At 36.2% G+C, this 18,521-nt stretch overlaps 2 protein-coding genes across 3 annotated transcripts in view; one reads left to right on the top strand and one right to left on the bottom strand.

Moving 5' to 3' along the window:
• The first annotated feature begins 5,056 nt into the window (after positions 1-5,056).
• LOC130233777 (DNA damage-regulated autophagy modulator protein 2) lies at positions 5,057-18,242 on the top strand. The gene is made up of 7 exons (XM_056463977.1): positions 5,057-5,507; positions 7,485-7,552; positions 7,673-7,815; positions 9,759-9,936; positions 10,516-10,598; positions 12,280-12,372; positions 17,195-18,242. The coding sequence occupies exons 1-7, from the start codon at positions 5,377-5,379 to the stop codon at positions 17,315-17,317; spliced, it is 819 nt and encodes a 272-aa protein (XP_056319952.1). The 5' UTR covers positions 5,057-5,376; the 3' UTR covers positions 17,318-18,242.
• The window catches only part of dennd2da (DENN/MADD domain containing 2Da), a 44,275-nt gene continuing 43,311 nt past the window's right edge, over positions 17,558-18,521 (bottom strand). For both annotated transcript variants that reach the window (XM_056463974.1, XM_056463975.1), the window contains one exon: positions 17,558-17,947. In XM_056463974.1, the coding sequence (XP_056319949.1) occupies positions 17,883-17,947 (65 nt within the window). In that variant the 3' untranslated portion in view covers positions 17,558-17,882. The remainder of the gene's footprint in view (positions 17,948-18,521) is intronic.

Here is an 18,521-nt window from a genome sequence, read left to right as displayed (position 1 = left end):
AAGCCAATGTCACTATATGATAAAAACTGTGGACAGCAGCATTTTGATAGTGCCATATTTTCCTAATAATAAATGGGGCCAAAATAGACGTCTAGAATGGTTAAATGTGAGTTACACTGTACATAAACACTTAAAACCAGAAATATAAAAAAAAAAAAAACAGTGTTTGTGATTGAAATAATTTAGGTAAAATGATAACCTGTGCTGATTTATTTTCGTGCCTTTTATTTGCCACTGTCGGTACGCTCCTCTATGCACAGTAAAAGTTGGACTTAGCAATTTTGTTATGTTTTTAACCTTAAATGGAAATTGTATTTTGTTTGTAAGTGAATTATGTTCATCGTGTCGCACTCGACAAACATGCAATTCCATATTTTTGTATATTACGTTACTGCGTTCTCTAAAATTAGGCTTTTTTCTTCTTTTTTAACCACCACGCCAATTTGTGTTAAAGTAAACTGGATTAATATTGCGAAACAATGGGCATAAGAAGTTCTGTGCTTCCAGGGATCGAATATGAACAGAGTGGCTTTGTTTATATTACTCAAATCATGTTATTGTTTTGCATCTACCTCTGAGAAAGTTGCTTGTGAGTGTAACTTTACTGGAATTTTTATTGGAAGTGTTTTTAACCCTGTTGTGAATGTTAAGTGGGTTTCCTTGTATTTGTGTTTCTCCTCCTTTTGTTTTTTTAACCCATCATCCATTCACCTGGAGCCATTCTGAGAGTCAACCAAAGCTGCAGTTGTTGAAAATAATGAAAATTATTAATGTCCGTCACTGCTACTACATCTGCATTTGTATTATTTGTATTATGACCAGGATTATTTTTGTTGTTCTGTTGATTTACAGCAAATACCTTACTTTTTAACAGCCTAATGGTCTGGAAATAAAGATGGTTATATTTATGTTAACACACCTTTTGATGACTACGTTTTCAATTTGCTCAAGTCGTTGGATGGATGGATGGATGGATGGATGGATGGATGGACGGACAGACGGATGAAATGACAGATAGATGGATGTATGGACTGACAGATAAAATGGTCGGATAGATAAACCGACAGACTGATGGATGGATGCGTTGATGGATGGACTGACTGATAAATGGATAAATAGACGGATGGATTAACTGATAGATGGATGTGTAGATAGAAGGACGGATGTGTTGGCTGACAGATAAATGGTCGGATGAATGGATAGATAAACGGACAGACGGATGGATGGAGAAATAGATAGAAGGACGAACCGACGGATGGACTGACAGATAGATGGAGGCATAAATGGACTGACGGATGGATAGACGGATAGATAGAAGGACGGATGGACGAATTGGACTGACAAATAGATAGAGGGATGAATGGATGGATGAACGGATGGACTGACATGAATGGACAGATACACGGATAGATAGACGGATGGAGTAACTGATCGATGGACGTATAGATAGAAGGACAGACATATGGACTGACGGATGGATGGACGGATAGATAGAAGGACGGATGGACGAATTGGAGTGACAAATAGATAGAGCAGGGGTCACCAATCACGGTCCTGGAGGGCCGGTGTCCCTGCCGGGTTTAACTCCAGCGTGCCTCAAAACACCTACCCGGATGTTTCAAGTATACCTAGTAAGACCTTGATTAGCTTGTTCAGGTGTGTTTGATTAGGGTTGGAGCTAAAATCTGCAGGACACCGGCCCTCCAGGAACAAGTTTGGTGACCCCTGAGATAGAGGGATGAATGGATGGATGAACGGATGGACTGACATGAATGGACAGATACACGGATAGATAGACGGATGGAGTAACTGATCGATGGACGTATAGATAGAAGGGCAGACATATATACTGATGGATGGATGGATGGATGGATGGATGGATGGATATACGGACTGACAGGTGGACAGACAGATAGGTAGATAGAAAGATGATTTTTTTTGCAAACGCTAGTTTTTATATGGTAGTTAAATGTATTTAGTACAGACTTAGTACAACAATGTAATCATAACCATAAGATTCATAACCTCTTTTGGGCTTCAGTCACGCAGTATTTTGCTGATGAATAATCTCCATTGTGGAGCTGTTAATGTGGGCTTCACCGCCTCCAAACTCAAACCAGACTAATGGTGTTTTGTGTGGCCTTTCAGATGCTTTTTCCAAATGGGAGGCTTTTAATCTAAGTAAACTCCTGCACTCTTTATTTAGTCACTGCATTAATGTGGGTTGTATTTGTGTTGTTGGTTTTATTTGTACTGCTGTAAATATGCACTAAGCAACTATTTTATTATTTTCACCAGTTGGATTCCCTTTGCCTTCCAAACTACCATAACCTCCTAGGGCTTGAGTGTCCACATATATGGACAGCACATTTTAGCTCTTAAGTGGCTATTTAAAATACTTTGAATGTTTTATATTTTGTTACAGACATACAGTGTCATCCTGCAACTGTTTTGCTGCATATGAAATGTTCCAAACACTATTTTTAACTATCCAAAATGGGGTAAAAATTGTTTTTACTCTCTGATAGTCAAAGCATGTTAAAAAAAAAATCTATGTTAAATATGCATTGAAAAAATTCAGGAAAAAGAGTTTTATGCCAATTCGGACCACAAGTCCACATATATGGACATCATTTTTCTCTAAAGGTACATAATTTCAAAAGATGATACTTAGGTTTCTATTCTAATTAGCTGTAAAAAGACACATTGGGCCTAAAGAGGTTTTCTTAACTGACACTTTATTCTTATTTTCTAAGCGAAGCAAAAAGTTGTTTATTATTATTTTTTTATTATTAAAAAGCTTCTTAAGAGTTTTTTTTTTGTTTTCCCTAAGATTGTTCTTAAGAAGAGTGTTACAATTTGTTTAAAGATTATTCTTAAAATTCATCCTAAATGACCAGTGGTTGATCACTAAAGGATAACGTTTCCTTTTTTTGGTTCTCTTTTTGTAAATATTGATTATGACAGAATCATAAAACTTTAAAACATACACTAAAAAACGCAGGGTACCACACAATTCATTCATGTTGTCAAAACACAAATCGATTAAGTTAACGTTACACATTTAAGTAGATTGAACATAAAGCAATTAAGTTAAAATAAGTAGTTTGAACAAGCAGCAAAAATCATTGTTTGAGCGTAATACACATTTGAGTGTAACTACACACATTTGAGTGTAACTACACACATTTGAGTGTAACTACACACATTTGAGTGTAACTACACACATTTTTTCACTTGTTTACACAAGCACACTTGACTTGCTAGATGTTTGTGGTTGAGATGGAAATACTATGGGTTTAAATTTTGCTTTTTACATTTAAAAAGCTTTACAGTCAAATTCTCAAGCGGGATGTGGATGCTACTTTAATAGCAGGACGATACAATTCAATTGAAGCAGATATGCAATGGTTGTGGCAATACTTTCATTTTATTCATAAGACAAAACGAGATATACTTAAGATTAAATTTGAGATCTTTTTCAAAGATTTTGTTTGCGAATTTAATTTAAACAGAACAACATTCAGAACTAACTGGATGTGATGCATTTTCACTGTTGGGGAAAAAAAAAACCAGTTTAATTTATTTAAAAAGCATTAATATGGCTCATGTTGAACAAGCAATATTGACTTGTGTTTGAGATACTAATTGGATTTTATATACACCAAATTTACTTTAAGAAATTCCTTGGGTTTTCTTAATCTGGCAGCAAATGGCACTGTGGAGGTCATTTGAGTTTATTGAACACGTGATCATGTTCACTAAACCTGTTTCAGGTTTTGCTAGAGAAATGCTGTTCTGTTTAAACAATGATTTGAACGATGACAGATCATACTAAGGGCTCTAAAGTGTGCCAAAAGAGAGAGTTTGCCACACCATTACACCTAATCTGCTTCTTGGTTTGATGTTTTATTGTTCAAACTGTTATCTGGGAATATAAACATATCTTAGAATTTTGTGATTGACTAGTCAGAATCAAGTATTCCTGCAAGCTGTATAATAATCAAGTAATGAGCATCTTTAAAATAGAACAGTGTTTAATCTTGTCAATGCAAAATGGAATCTCTCTCTCTCTCTCTCTCTCTCTCTCTCTCTCTCTCTCTCTCTCTCTCTCTCTCTCTCTCTCTCTCTCTCTCTCTCTCTCTCTCTCTCTCTCTATATATATATACATTTATTTATTTAAGCATAATATAATATATAATAATATATTATCTATATAATATATAAGTATATTTAATAAAAGTATATAAGTATAATTTATAAATAAATTATTATTCTTTTTCCAGTGTGGTTCATCCTTCAGAAATAGTGTCTCACGTCACTTCGTATCTTTTTAAATTAGTATCTAATTCATACAATGTCATTCGTACAACTTAGTATTATTTGCTTATTCTAACAATCCCTAATTGCTCACTAGCTTCAAACAGCAGAGGAGTTCTCGAGATCTACCTAAGCTCAAACTCCCCTCTTGCCCTGCAAACGGGAGGGAGCCCCGGGCTTGAGGGTCTTACGAGCTCAGGGCTCTCTCCCGGGACAACATGCCAAAAACACTTATAATCAATCATCATCTAAGTGTGAACTCTTAAAATAAATGCCACCTTGATGAACAGTCATTTTCTTAAAAAGAAAAAAAAAAACCCTGACCCCAAACTTTTGACCAGTAGTGTAAGTTAAAATTCGATTTCTGTATATTAGACCATTAATTTTAATAGGTTAAAACTGTTTATTTGCAGCTTATTTCTAAGTATGCTATTTATTTTATTGTTTATTATTTCCTTTTCTCCATATTACTGACCGTTTCAACTGTTTATTTATCAGTCGAATTCCTTATTTGGTTATTTTATATAGTTATTAATTATTTGGTATTAAGTTGACAGGTATGGTGTATGTGTGTGTGTACATGTGCTTGTGCGTGTGTATGCATGAGAGTTTTCACTTCTTACAGCACAGAAAGTGAAATCACGCTGAATGAGTGTCAGCTGACTTTGGTCACAGGATTTTAGGGAGAGCATCCAAAAAAAAAGAAAGAAAAAGAAATCTGCCATTTACAGTGCAAGACTTCAGACTCCACAGACACTAACCCATTCTGTCCACCTCTTAACTACCAACCAGTGTTTATTCTTTCCATTATTCTCCATCTGTCAACATGCATGTCTGTGTAACTAATTCCACTTCAGCAGATGACGTTCCTGTTCAGTTTTATTTGTTTTGGTGATGCCGATGCTCTGATGACCAGACTTCACCTTATTTTTTTTTAAATGCATGAAGTAAGAAGATCCTCTCCTTCTATCCGCTGAATGCATGACTTGTTTGTGTCTGTTGTTGATGTGTGTTGTTGATCTCTGCATGAGCGGCTCTATGTGAGGACAGTACAGTATGTGGTGGTTTCAGCGAGGTCTGTGTTTTCTGCCGGTGGCTCTGGTTATCTGGTCGTCCGCCACGTTCCTCATCTCTTACACCACAGCGGTAGTTTTGGGCCATGCTGACCTCCTTGTTCCATACATAAGGTAAGTTCCTGAAACATGATGATGGCGTTTTCGGTTTTATTTATGCCAGTGGCCATTTTTAGGGTTTAAAATTGTGTGGGAGAAAGATTTTGTGGAGAAATACCTGAAAGGTGAAAATAATTTATGCACTTTTTTCAGCTTTTTTTAATCAGATGTCATTGTTTTAGGCTTCTAATGAGGCAAGAGAAAGCTTTGTGGAGAAATAGTCAGGCTTGAAAAGAAATTATGCATTTTTAAAAAATATTTTTCATGTTTAATATCACTAAAATAATGTTCATGTGCAAATTTAAGGTTGATTTGTATTTATATTTATATATATATATATATATATATATATATATATATATATATATATATATATATATATATATATAAATACCCTGTTGAAGTCAAAATTATTAACCCTCCCTTTTTTTTTTTTTTTTTTTTTTATATTTCCCAAATGATGTTTAACAGTTCAAGGAAATTTTCACAGTGTCTGATAATATTTTTTCTTCTGGAGAAAGTCTTATTTGTTTTATTTAGGCTAGAATAAAAGCAGTTTTTAACTTTTCAAAAAACATTTTAAGGTCAATATTATTAGCCCCTTTAAGCTATATATTTTTTAGATTTTTACCTTGCCTAATTAATCTAGTTAAGCCTTTAAATGTCACTTTAAGCTGTATAGAAGTGTCTTAAAAAATTTCTAGTCAAATATTATTTACTGTTAACCTAAGTTCCATATCACAGTCATCTTCGTTTGGAAGATTCCCCCTTCCTCCCCTACTCCTCCTCCTTTCCTAGATGGGCAGCTTAAATGTATATCTAGTAAAATCGTATGTACTGTCATCATGGCAAAGAGAAAATAAATCAGTTATTAGAAATGAGTTATTAAAACTATTATGTTTAGAAATGTGTTGAAAAAAATCTCTCCAATAAACAAAAATTGGGGGGGGGGGATGAAATAAACATGGAGGATAATAATTCTGACCTCAACTGTGTGTGTATATATATAAATGAATATAAAAATAATGATTTTATTTATTTAAAAAGTGTTAATCTGGCTTAAGTTGGAAAAAGCTATACTGAGTTGTGTTTGAGATGAAAGCTTATATTTATATGAAAATCATGTTCAATACAATTAAAGGTTAAATTTTCAAATTAAATATGGCTCAAACAATGTACAGTGTAATAAGAATTTATGTAACATAATAATAATAATGATAATGATAAATTTTATACATTATGTGCTTTTTTAAACTCAAAGCACTACAAGATATAAAATAACAAATAAAAATGCAAAGAATTACAAGCTTGCATAAAATCCCAGTAAGAAGACAGAAGTCATACCACAATAATGAAACAATAAAAAACAACAAGCAAAACAAATAAGCCACATGTTACAAATCACTAATTAAAGGTGCTGTATGTAAGTTTTTGACTCTTCTGAAGCATAAACATACCATAATATGTTTGCAGATATTTAAGAAACACACTAAGTGAACATTCTTGTTCATCTGAAAAACAATGCTGAAGTCAGTTATTCTGCTTTGAAAATGAGTGTTACCTGCTGGAACGTCTGTCTGTTTTGGTCTTTTAACCCGCCCACCTGCCACTTCAGCCAATTATATTTCAGCACCCCAGGTTGCTTGGTTAGAAATCCCCTTATTTCATCTATTCAGAAAGGCTCTCAAAGCATGTGCTCGTGACCGAAATGCGACCTCCGGTGGACAGTAGCAGGCTCCGAAATGAGACGCAGATTCAGAGTTCCATATGAGGTGGTTATTAATTAGCAAATGATATAAATATTACGAACGTAAACATTAGGTGAGCAGGTTACATTTGATCCAGGAATGCAATACCTAGTTCAACCACTGGGTGTTAAACTTACATACTGCACCTTTAAGATTTTGATGCCTGTAGATCAGATACATTTTGTGAGGTAAAAATTAGTTGACTTATTTCTGTCATACTGTGCATTTCTCTTTTTGTTTGTAGTGACACGGGCACTGAAGTTCCTGAACGCTGTGTGTTCGGCTTTATGCTCTCAATCTCAGCTTTCCTAGGTAAACCCGTCCATCTTTCCTCTCAAGTTTTCAATCTGTGATAGTTTCACTTTTGCTTGATTTTAGACAGGTGGTATTGCTAAAATGAAATAACTGCTCTCTCATATGTGTGTGTTCCAGGCTTGGGCACTATGTATGTGCGATATAAACAAGTTCAGGCTTTGATTTCAGCCTCAGAGTCTGGTTTACAGCTGCTGAACTACAGCGCCCTGCTCATGGGCATCTTCAGCACTGTGGGCATGTGTGTTGTGGCCAACTTCCAGGTGACAGACTTTCTGTTATGCTTTTTACACTTTGCTCTTTGATTGTGAAAAAAAAGATGTGCAAAGTTACAAAGCACAAGCCACTTTAAGATAGTTATTCTTTATATCAGTAAGCAATGATTCAGTGATTTAGCTGATCCGGTCAAAGTGATTCTCCATTAAAATACTCATAGATTCAAATGATTTGATGAGAGTGATTCTTCAATAAACATCACAGAGAATTAAATGATCTGATCAGAGTGAGTCATCAGTTAATAACTCAATGATTCAAGTGATCTGATCAGATTGAGTCTCCAGTGAACGACTCACTTATTCAAATGATCTGATCAGAGGAGACTCCACTTAAAGATTCACTAGTTAAAGAGTCTCAAGTAAATAACTCACTGATTCAAATGATGTGATCAGAGTGTGTCTCCAGTGAACGACTTACTAATTCAAATGATGTGATCAGAGTGAGTCTCCAGTGAACGACTCACTAATTCAAATGATGTGATCAGAGTGAGTCTCCAGTGAACGATTTGCTGATTAAAACAATCTGATCAGAGTGAGTCTCCAGTGAGTGACTCACCCATTGAAATGACATGATCAGAGGAGACCCCAGTTAAAGATTAAGTAGTTAAAGAGTCTCTAGTTAATAACTCACTGATTCAAACGATGTGATGAGAGTGAGTCTCCAGTGAACGACTCACAGATTCAAATGATTTCTTGAGAGTGAGTCCTCAGTTAATGACTCATTGATTCAAATGATCTAGAAAGAACGGGTCTCCAGTTACTAGCTAACTGATTCAAATGATCTGGTCAGAGTGAGTCTCTAGTGAACGAATCACCAATTCAAATGATCCGATCAAAGGAGACTCTGGTTAAAGAATAACTGATTCAAACGATTCAGAAAGAACAAGTCTTTAGTTAACAACTCACTTCAAGACAGTTATTCTTTATATCAGCAAGCACTGGTTCAGTGATTCAGCTGATCCGGTCAGAATGAGTCCCCATTAAACAACTCACAGATTCAGGTGATCTGTTCAGTGATTCTCCAATAAACAACACACAGAATCAAATGATCTGGTCAGAGCGAGTCTTCAGCTAATAACTCAATGATCAGAGTGAGTTTCCAGTGAACGACTCACCGATTCAAATGATCTGATCAGAGGAGACGCCAGTTAAAGATTCACTAGTTAAAGAGTCTCTAGTTAATAACTCACTGATTCAAATGATCTGATCAGAATGAGTCTCCAGTGAACGACTCACCAATTCAAATGATCTGGTCAGAGTGAGTCTCTTCAGTGAATGACACTGATTCAAATTGTCTGATCAGATTGAGTCTCTAGTGAACGACTCACTTATTCAAATGATCTTGTCAGTGTGAGTCTCCAGTGATGACTCACTGATTTAAATGATCTAATCACAGTGAGTCTCCAGTGAACGACTCACTGATTCAAATGATCTGATCACAGTGAGTTTCCAGTGAACGACTCACTGATTTAAATGATCTGATCACAGTGAGTCCCCAGTGAACGACTCACCGACTCAGATGATCTGATCAGAGGAGACTCCAGTTATAGAGTCTCTAGTTAATAACTCACTGATTCAGATGATCTGATCAGAGTGAGTCTCCAGTGAATGATTCACTTATTCAAATGATCTGGTCAGTGTAAGTCTCCAGTGATGACTCACTGATTTAAATGATCTGTTGAGAGGGAATCTCCAGTAAATAAATTACTGATTCAAATGATCCAATCAGAACGAGTCTCCAGTTAATTACTTACGGATTCAAATGATCTGGTCAGAGGAGTCTCCAGTTAAATATGCACTGATTCAAATGTTCTGGTCAGAGGGAGCCTCCAGTTAACGATTCATTGATTCAAATGATCCAGTCATGGTAGTATCCTTTTAATATCCCTGCCTCTAACATTGTCCATGTCATGATATGTTAATTTTTTCAGAAAACAGATGTGATGTCGATCCACCTTCTGGGTGCAGGTTTGACTTTCGGTCCTGGGACGCTGTATATCCTGGTTCAGACCGGCATGTCGTACCGCATGCAGCCTCGCTTCCACGGCAGGGATATTCTGTGCGCGCGTGTGGCCGTGGGCATGTGGTCCCTCATCAGCATCATTACACGTATCCTACACGTCAATATACAGTTGAAGTCAGATTTTTTTAGATCTGCTGAATTAGATTAGCCCCCTCTATATTTTTGAAATTCAACACATTTCTAAACATAACAGTTTTAATAACTCATTTTAATAACTGATTTCTTTTATCTTTGCCATGATGACATACTAGTTATTTTTCAAGATACTAGTATTCAGTTTAAAGTGACATTTAAAAGCTTAACTAGGTTAATTAGGTTAGCCCCTACTAACGATGGTTTGTTCTGTAGACTTTCGAAAAAAAAGATATTGCTTAAGGGGGCTTATATTATTGACCTTCAAATGGTTCTTAAAAAATTTACAACTGCTTTTATTCTAGCCGAAATAAAACAAATATGATTTTCTCCAGAAGAAAAAATATTATCAGACATACTGTGAAAATGTCCTTGCTCTATTAAACATCATTTGGGAACCATTAAAAAAAAAGAAAAAAATATTGACAGGAGGGCGAATGAATTTGACTTGAATGTACAGTTTTTAAAAGAATCAAGTGTGCAATGATTAGCAGTTAGCACTAGTGTTCTGCTTCTTTGACTGAATCTCTCAGTGTTCGTATCCTCTGTGGTAATGTATGATGATCTGCCTGGAGTGAATGTGGCTGCTAAATTACACTGGCAGCCTGCAGAAAGAGTAAGGCATCACATTTTAACATATTACACCTAGAATATACTCACTGGCACTTTATTAGGTACACCTGTCCAACTGCTTGTTAACGCAAATTTCTAATCAGCCAATCACATGGCAGCAACTCTATGCATGTAGACATGATCAAGACAATCTGCTGCAGTTTAAACCGATCTACTGGGATTTCATACAGTATAACCACTTGTTACAAGCGAGGTATGCAGGAGAGCATCTCTGAACACATAACATGTCAAACATTGAGACGGATGGGCTACAGCAGGAGAAGACCACACCGGGTGCCAAGAACAGGAAACTGAGGCTACAATTCGCACAGGCTCACCAACATTGAACAATAGAAGATTGGTAAAACGTTGCCTGGTCTGATGAGTCTCAATTTCTGCTGTGATATTCAGATGTTAGGGTCAGAATTTGGCATCAACAACATGAAAGCATGAATCCATCCTACCTAGGATCAACAGTTCAGGCTTCTGTGGTGGTGTAATGGTGTGGGGGATATTTTCTTGGCTCACTTTGGGCCCCTTAGTACCAATTGAGCATTGTGTCAACGCCACAGCCTACCTGAGTATTGCTGCTGACCATGTCATATCTCTTTATGACCACAGTGTACCCATCTTCTGGCGGCTACTTCCAGCAGGATAACCTACCATGTCATAAAGTACGAATCATCTCAGACTGGTTTCTTGAACATGACAATGAGTTCACTGTACTCAAATGGCCTCCACAGTCACCAGTTCTCAATCCAATAGAGCACCTTTGGGATGTGGTGGAACGGGAGATTCACATCATGGATGTGCAGCTGACAAATCTGCAGCAACTGTGTGATGCTATCATGTCAGTATGAACCAAAATATCTGAGGAATATTTCCAGTACCTTGTTGAATCTATGCCACGAAGAATTAGGGCAGTTCTGAAGGAAAGAGGGGTCCAACCCGGTACTAGTAAGGTGTACCTAATAAAGTGGCCAATGAGTGTATATGCAAAATGTATATATATCTTCACTGTACAGTATTTGTGAAAATATGCAAGATCCAACAGAGGAGACTCTGAAATGCCATATTCCCCAACTATTCAAGGTGGTGCATATTTAATTTGTGGAGAGGAATGAAAAGGCTGTGAGGATAAAAGTGCAGTGAATTCACATAGAAATTATTGTTAACTATTTTACTCCCCACAAAAAAACTAAACAAATGTGCTTAATATACAGTAGTCAACATTTGAAGTGGATCAAAAAGGTTTTGTCCTAAAACAAGAGTGGGTGTTTGTGAATAGTTTTTGGATAAGTTTGATGAAAGGTGGAGATCCACTTTAGATGTTAACTACTGTACAGTAGTTAAACCTTAATAATCACAAATTCATTGTTTTGCTTCAGTAGCCATAGTTTAACCATGGTAAAACTGTAGTTATTAAAATTATGTTTTCTAGATTCAGTATAATAACTATTACTCATATTTCTAGGGCATGGTGTACAACACTTAAACAAAACTTTAATCACAATGAGAAATATACTTCCAGAATCAGTGCTGGACTAATCCTGTATATCAGCTATGCCATCCTTTTATCATCAGATCATTGATTTAGGAGATGATGTGGAAAGCACTTGCTTAAAATGCTGCTCTGCCTATGGATGTGTGTTTAATTGTAAACTGTAAACTCGATTGTATTTCAGGGTTTTGTAGCTCACCAGGTCAGTGCTACAGCTGAGTGGTCTTTGGCTTTCTCCTTCATCTGCTTCTTCATCACTTACATTCAGGATTTCCAGGTATGATCTTTAATCTCCAACATTTTCCCCACACGTGATGATTCCTGTTTCAAATGATGGATTGCACTTCCACGTTAGGAACCTTCTATTCAAACAAACTAAAACAAGTCATTTCAAATAATAAGGCTGCGCTACACACACACAGCTCACTTTGGTTTGGTATGTTTGGCCTGGTTTGCTTTTCCTCTGCAGTTTAGTAATGCTTAATGTTGGTGAAATTATCACTATACAGGTAGCTGTACCGCCTCGACTGCTGTGACTTCTGAAAAATCGTTTTAATTCCGGGTTGATCCGCTCCTCAGCTGAAAGAGGTCTGGATGTAGACCTGGTCCAGTTGCTATCTGAGCTGCATGTCACTAGGTCCATTGTGTTTGACATTGCATCTCAGAGATGTTCAATCTCAGCTTGCATCAACAAGGCTGCATTCAAATACTAGTGCCTCAGTTACCAACGTCTGGACCTTCTACTGACCACTATGCTGTCATTTCAGGAGTCTTTTGATTGCAGTGGTTTATAAATGATTCAGTCTTGAAGCAACAGTACAGGAGTGTCCGTGGCTGACTATTTATAGTCTATGTGAAATATAAATTTACAATGTTGATTTTCCTAGCTCACATTGTTATTCTTCAGGTGAACAATTCATCCGTGCAAGTCAATTCACTTAAAAAATTTTTTCTTTTGGTAGTCTTAGATTAACGTCTGACCATTTGCCCTTGTTTGAAGTGGTAGTTCATTTCTTTTGACGTTAATTTGACAGCTTAAACCAAAATATTCTTAACCACGCCCCTCTTTTTTTTTATGCAAGAAAGAACAAATTAAACAAGTTTAAATGATTTACACCAAGAAAGTGTTTTACATGCAATGTAATTGTTAGAGTCTTAAAGAGTTCACATAAATTTCAAAGTCTTTTCTGAAAATAAAAAAGGGTGTTTCTTTGAAAATTTACATTTATGGATGTAAAATTTAGCTAAAAACAGCAATAAATTAATAATAAATTTACAATGAGAAGGATCTACATTCAGCGAGTAACCAAAGAATCAAATTTTTGGGGAGATACAGAAGTTTGGAAATAAGAATTTTTTAAATGAAATTGGAAAAGTCTACTCAAAACACTTTACAGTAAATACACTCCCAAAACCACACCCTCTAACCATTAGTTTGCAGCAAGGGAGTGATGCACAAAAAAAAGACCCCGCCCTTTATTTAATATTCCATTACAGTTGGGAGTACATCAACATACTGGAATAAATTGTCAGCAGCTTCTGGTTCACACACACTTTAAATATAGAGCAGTGTTCTCCCTACTATTAATTTAGGGGGGCGCTCGCCCTCCCAACGGCTTTCCCCACCCCCCTTGAAGTCAAGTTAACTGAGTTTATATATAGCGCCAGATCACAACTTTTAATAAACAAGCTAAATATGTAATATCTTATTTACACAACAGCATGTGATTTCTGTCTCTACATGGTCACGCGACTATGAATTTCTGCTCTCTGAATCGCACATGGAGTTTACACAGCCACTCTTTGTTGTATGTGAATGAGAGTGTGCGCGCCACACCTGACAGGACCAAAGAAGCACGTGCGCTCCCGTAAGCATTAGAATCAGTACTCGGTATCAGCCGATCAGTAATCAGTACTCTGTATCGGCTGCAAAAATCCTGATCAGAGCATCCCAAGCTTTGACCCAACTTGCCTGTCAGAGCGACAATACTCCCCCTGGCTGTACAAGACTGATCTTAGTAAATAAGTCAGCAAATAAAGAAAGAAGTATACTTAAGTAAAGGTCAAGTATAAATGTATACTTTATTTAGAAAGTATACTTATATCAGTATCTCCCAGAAGTTCAGAAAAATACACTGCAGTGACAAAAGCTGCACACTTTGTGAATAAGAAAGATATACAAAAAAAAATGTTAACATCATTAACATCATGATGACTCCTTGTGTTAGTCTGAACAGTCGCGCCGCGCCACACCCCCAATCCCCCCCAAAAACTGTAAACCTAGGGGAAACACTGTAGAGGGTTTGTTGTCTCGTGTCAAACATCCAATGACGCTGGTAGTGATGATTCTCTCTGTCCAATTGGTGATCAGCAATGTGTATACATGACATTTTGGTAATGGTATAGCTTGCTTGGAACCTCCTCTGAGGTAAAACAGTATCAAGTCTTAAAGTATGGATTGCAGTGGAAAAGCCCCCAGAAGTGAGCCATGTTGTACCATGCAGTGGAAAAGCACCTAAAGTAAAGTCATGCTTGGTATTTTAAATATTTGTTTCATTTTAATGAGTTGCCTTTTAATATTGAATGTATTAACTGTGAGGAAAATTGTGACACTGAATTACACACACTTCTCGAAAACAACAACACACTTCACTGGACTTACTTTCATAATTAACACAAAGCATCATGAAAGCAAGAAAAAGGGTGGGTTCCGGAGGTTTTTCTTGTAGCCTTTCTTTTTTTTTTTGCTTGATAATTTGTATGAGAAGATTCAGACATATTTTATATAGTTTGTCTCCTGTCTGACCTTATTGTCACTATTTTAAAGTAACCTACAATTCTAGCTATTAACAAACCATTAACTATTCTTTAATAAACTCTTAAGATTGCTGGTTGTATTAGGTTTAGGTATTATGGATGAACGATAAGATCATAAGTACTAATATAAAAGCCAGTATAGTATAGTGCCAGATCAGTCTCAAAAATAATGCATTTGCATTCATAAAACTCATAAATTCACAACACAATTCATAAATTCAAAAGTAAAAAGCAAAAGTATTTCCTAAATGTGCACACATGTGTGCATCTTACATAAATACATTTAAAATGTTTACACAGTATGTATATAAGTTCTTGGACTACTTTCCTCGTGCATTTATAAATTGTTAGATGTGTTTACGAAGCACTGAATGTGCATTTGAAACAGGGTGTCCGCAGGGTCTTAAAAATATTAAAAGATGATACATCAATCAAGGCCCTTAAAAGGTATTTAAAAAGTCTTAACTGTGTTTTATGTGGTCTTAAATTTTCTTCAAGCGTTGTCTAAAGTGTTTGACTCCAAAAAGGCATAAATATATTTAATCTCCTCCTATTATTAACAACGGCGTGCTCGATCCACGTGATTGGTTCGGGCTGGGGCATGTCCAGCTCAGCCAAGCTCCTCTGTCCGGGTGATGTCACGTAATTTGCGACAATCGCGGGAAAGTGATGTGGCGCTCTCTACATGTAGCGAAACCGTAGAGTGAAACAGACGGCAAAATGGGAAAATTTAAGATTATGCACTCCTGGTTGGAGAAAGACGAGTTTAAACAGTGGCTGAAGGCTCAAAATAACCGCGTAATTTATTCTTTCAAGCTTTGTTTCTTCCGAGCTTATCTGAGTTCTGTTGCATGGTTGTGCTCCATTCATTTATTTAACTACAACTGTTTATTAATGACTGTTTATTAGGTTAAAGGTTTGATACTGATTAGAACTTGAAGTGGCGATGAGGAATATTCTGAGAAGGTCTTTCTCCAATCGCGGTTGAGTTTTTAATCCACCAATCAAAACGCTCCTTACTGAACAAACTAAAGAAGCTCCACCATTTAATTATTATTATTTGATATAAAATAAAATGAATTGTTTTAGCAGTGTTATTAGACATTTGTCATTAAATTAACATCATAGCAAGGTGTTTTAGGCATTTTTATTTTGACAGACTGGCACACATGATCATACTTGGGCATCTTAGCATGTCATCTGTTTTCGGTGTTGTCAACTTAGCAATTTTGTTGCTAGATTTAGCAACTTTTCATACTACCCTAGCAACTTTTTTTTTCAAAAAGCACCTAGCAACAAATGTAGCAATTTTTAACATTCATTTGGCTACTTTTAGCAATTGCAGGCTTCACTCAACACACACACATATTCAATTTAAATTGCAAGCTCAGATTGTTTTTCATAACTGTTAATTTACTGATATTTGTTAACATGTATAATTTTTGGTAATTTGGGTAGCAATAAATCCCAATAGTGCTATAATTGTTGTCACTTTCACAAATGTGTTCATTTCACAAGTTAAAAAGAGCAAGTACACAAGCTGTGATTGTTTAAAAGAATGTAACTGTTCATTAGCAGAGTTATATTTATAAATACAAACATTCTTATCAAAAAGTGTTTGTATTTTACAAATAGTCAACTCTATTTTTCATGCAAATCTAAATGGACATATTTCAGATGTTTTTGCTGAGATGGCCAGTCAATTTGAGAAAACATTAATTATTTTGTGTACTACATAAAGATGTAGTTTTGAGTTGAGATTACGCAATGACGTCATCACGCAAAGTAATATGCTAAAAAGAACCTATTTACTGTGCATCTGAATGTAATGTTTTATTATAATTTAATACACGGCGCCTTAGAGGGTAGAGACATGACGGGCTTACGCTTGTCAGATACTACGTGATGACGTCAGCTGGCAACATTTAGCTACTTTTCAGGCAGGCCTTAGCTACTTTTCATTGGAAATAGCTGGCAACACTGTTTTATTTTGCTTACCAGCTCTCATAATGCGTGGTAAAACTGTCAAAAGCACAGCATGGAGTGAATGAATTTGTAGTGATCAGCAGACTTCAGTGTAGTCAAGAATTAAATAAGCTGAGTAACGTTATATATTTTGAATTTATGGAGTTGTGAATTTTATGAATGCAAATGTAATATTTTTGAAACTGATCTGGCTCCATAGTATAGCTAGTTAATAAGCCAGTAGTAAAAAATCAGAATTGGTACTTAAACTAAAGTGTTCCAACCTAACTTCTTATTCTTTGTTTGTTTTGAACCAGAAAATCACTCTGCGAGTTCAGTCTGTGCTTCAGAGTAACCATCTGTACAACTATCCTCACTATGAAGAGCGAGAGCACGTGCAGCGTGGAGAGCGCTCTCCTCTACTGGCGGGCACAATGTGACACACTGCGCCCTCTGCTGGACACTGCAGCACACCGTCACTCACTGGTACTCAACAAAGCTCAATATACAGATTCCGACAGACACTTTTCAGCCTCAAGACCAGTCATTGCTCAAGACAAGCTTCTGATTTGCTTTCATGTACTATTCTGATGCCCTGACGTCTTGGTATGTAAATCTTTACAAACATTTTATCATCAGACCTACATCAGTTATAAAATATTAATGACCCATCACAAATATGGAGATGAAATGTATCTTTTATTTAATTTAAATGTCATACTGAATCTGTTGTTTCCTTTTAAAATACATTTAGAGAATTGCGTCTGGCTCAGTTTCTGTGACAAGCCGAAACAAGCCTTGCAAACATTAAATACAGCAGCATATCACAATACGGTTACCCCTGATGCACAACAAACCCCAACATGAATGACAAACCGAACACACGAAGACATAAATAAAAAATAATCGGACATTCAATTCTATCTACATTCCTTACAATTATTTACTAGTCTACCGTTATTTCACATGAGATTTACAACCAGCTACTGGTGGTGAGTGCTGCCACTACTGTTTCTTGGCTTTCTCTCTCATCTTTTTGTGGTATTCGGCAATCTTTCTCTCAAATATCCCTGGAAAAAAAGGTAAAGGAAGTATATATGAAGTATCAAGATCATTTTTTTATTCATTTCTGTTTTATTTGTTCATTCCAGATTATATACGTTTGATTAGACTTGATGTTAAATGTAAAGAAAACAATGGAATATAAAATATCTACATGTATAATATGGTTTATACAACAGTTCTGTCTGGTTCTTGAATCTGATAGCCGTGCGATATTCTGCATTCGTACAGCATCCTCACCCTTCTGTATTAGTCTGCCCACACAGTGACAGCAGATCAATAAACTCACTACGGTTTGACAAATATTGCAGCTGTTGGACAACATAATGGACTTTTGAGGCTTTTTTATTCGAGAATGTAGTTGTTTAGATTGCAACTATGCAGTTTATTTATAAGGACAGTGCCTATTTTAAATATTTATAATTTCGGATAGAGCACGCGGCATCCATCAGTCTGTCATACTGAGCAGAGCAAAGACGGTTGATGTTTCGCCACAAGATGGCGACAGAGACTGCATAATAAGCCCTTAGAGGAGAAAACCTCAGTGTAATTTCTAACTACAGCAGATCAAATCATTATAAA

This window comes from Danio aesculapii, chromosome 8 (assembly GCF_903798145.1).
Source record: "Danio aesculapii chromosome 8, fDanAes4.1, whole genome shotgun sequence".
Lineage (NCBI taxonomy): Eukaryota > Metazoa > Chordata > Actinopteri > Cypriniformes > Danionidae > Danio > Danio aesculapii.
The sequence above is the reverse complement of the archived record's forward strand: the minus strand, read 5'-3'. Positions and strand labels throughout refer to the sequence as shown.

Bases quoted from the DNA above. Each gene is read 5' to 3' on its own strand.
- LOC130233777 (XM_056463977.1), top strand. From the start codon at position 5,377: ATGTGGTGGTTTCAGCGAGGTCTGTGTTTTCTGCCGGTGGCTCTGGTT. The intron at 7,553-7,672 runs GTAAACCCGTCC...TGTGTGTTCCAG, and splicing joins CTCAATCTCAGCTTTCCTAG to GCTTGGGCACTATGTATGTG. The intron at 7,816-9,758 runs GTGACAGACTTT...TAATTTTTTCAG, and splicing joins GTGTTGTGGCCAACTTCCAG to AAAACAGATGTGATGTCGAT.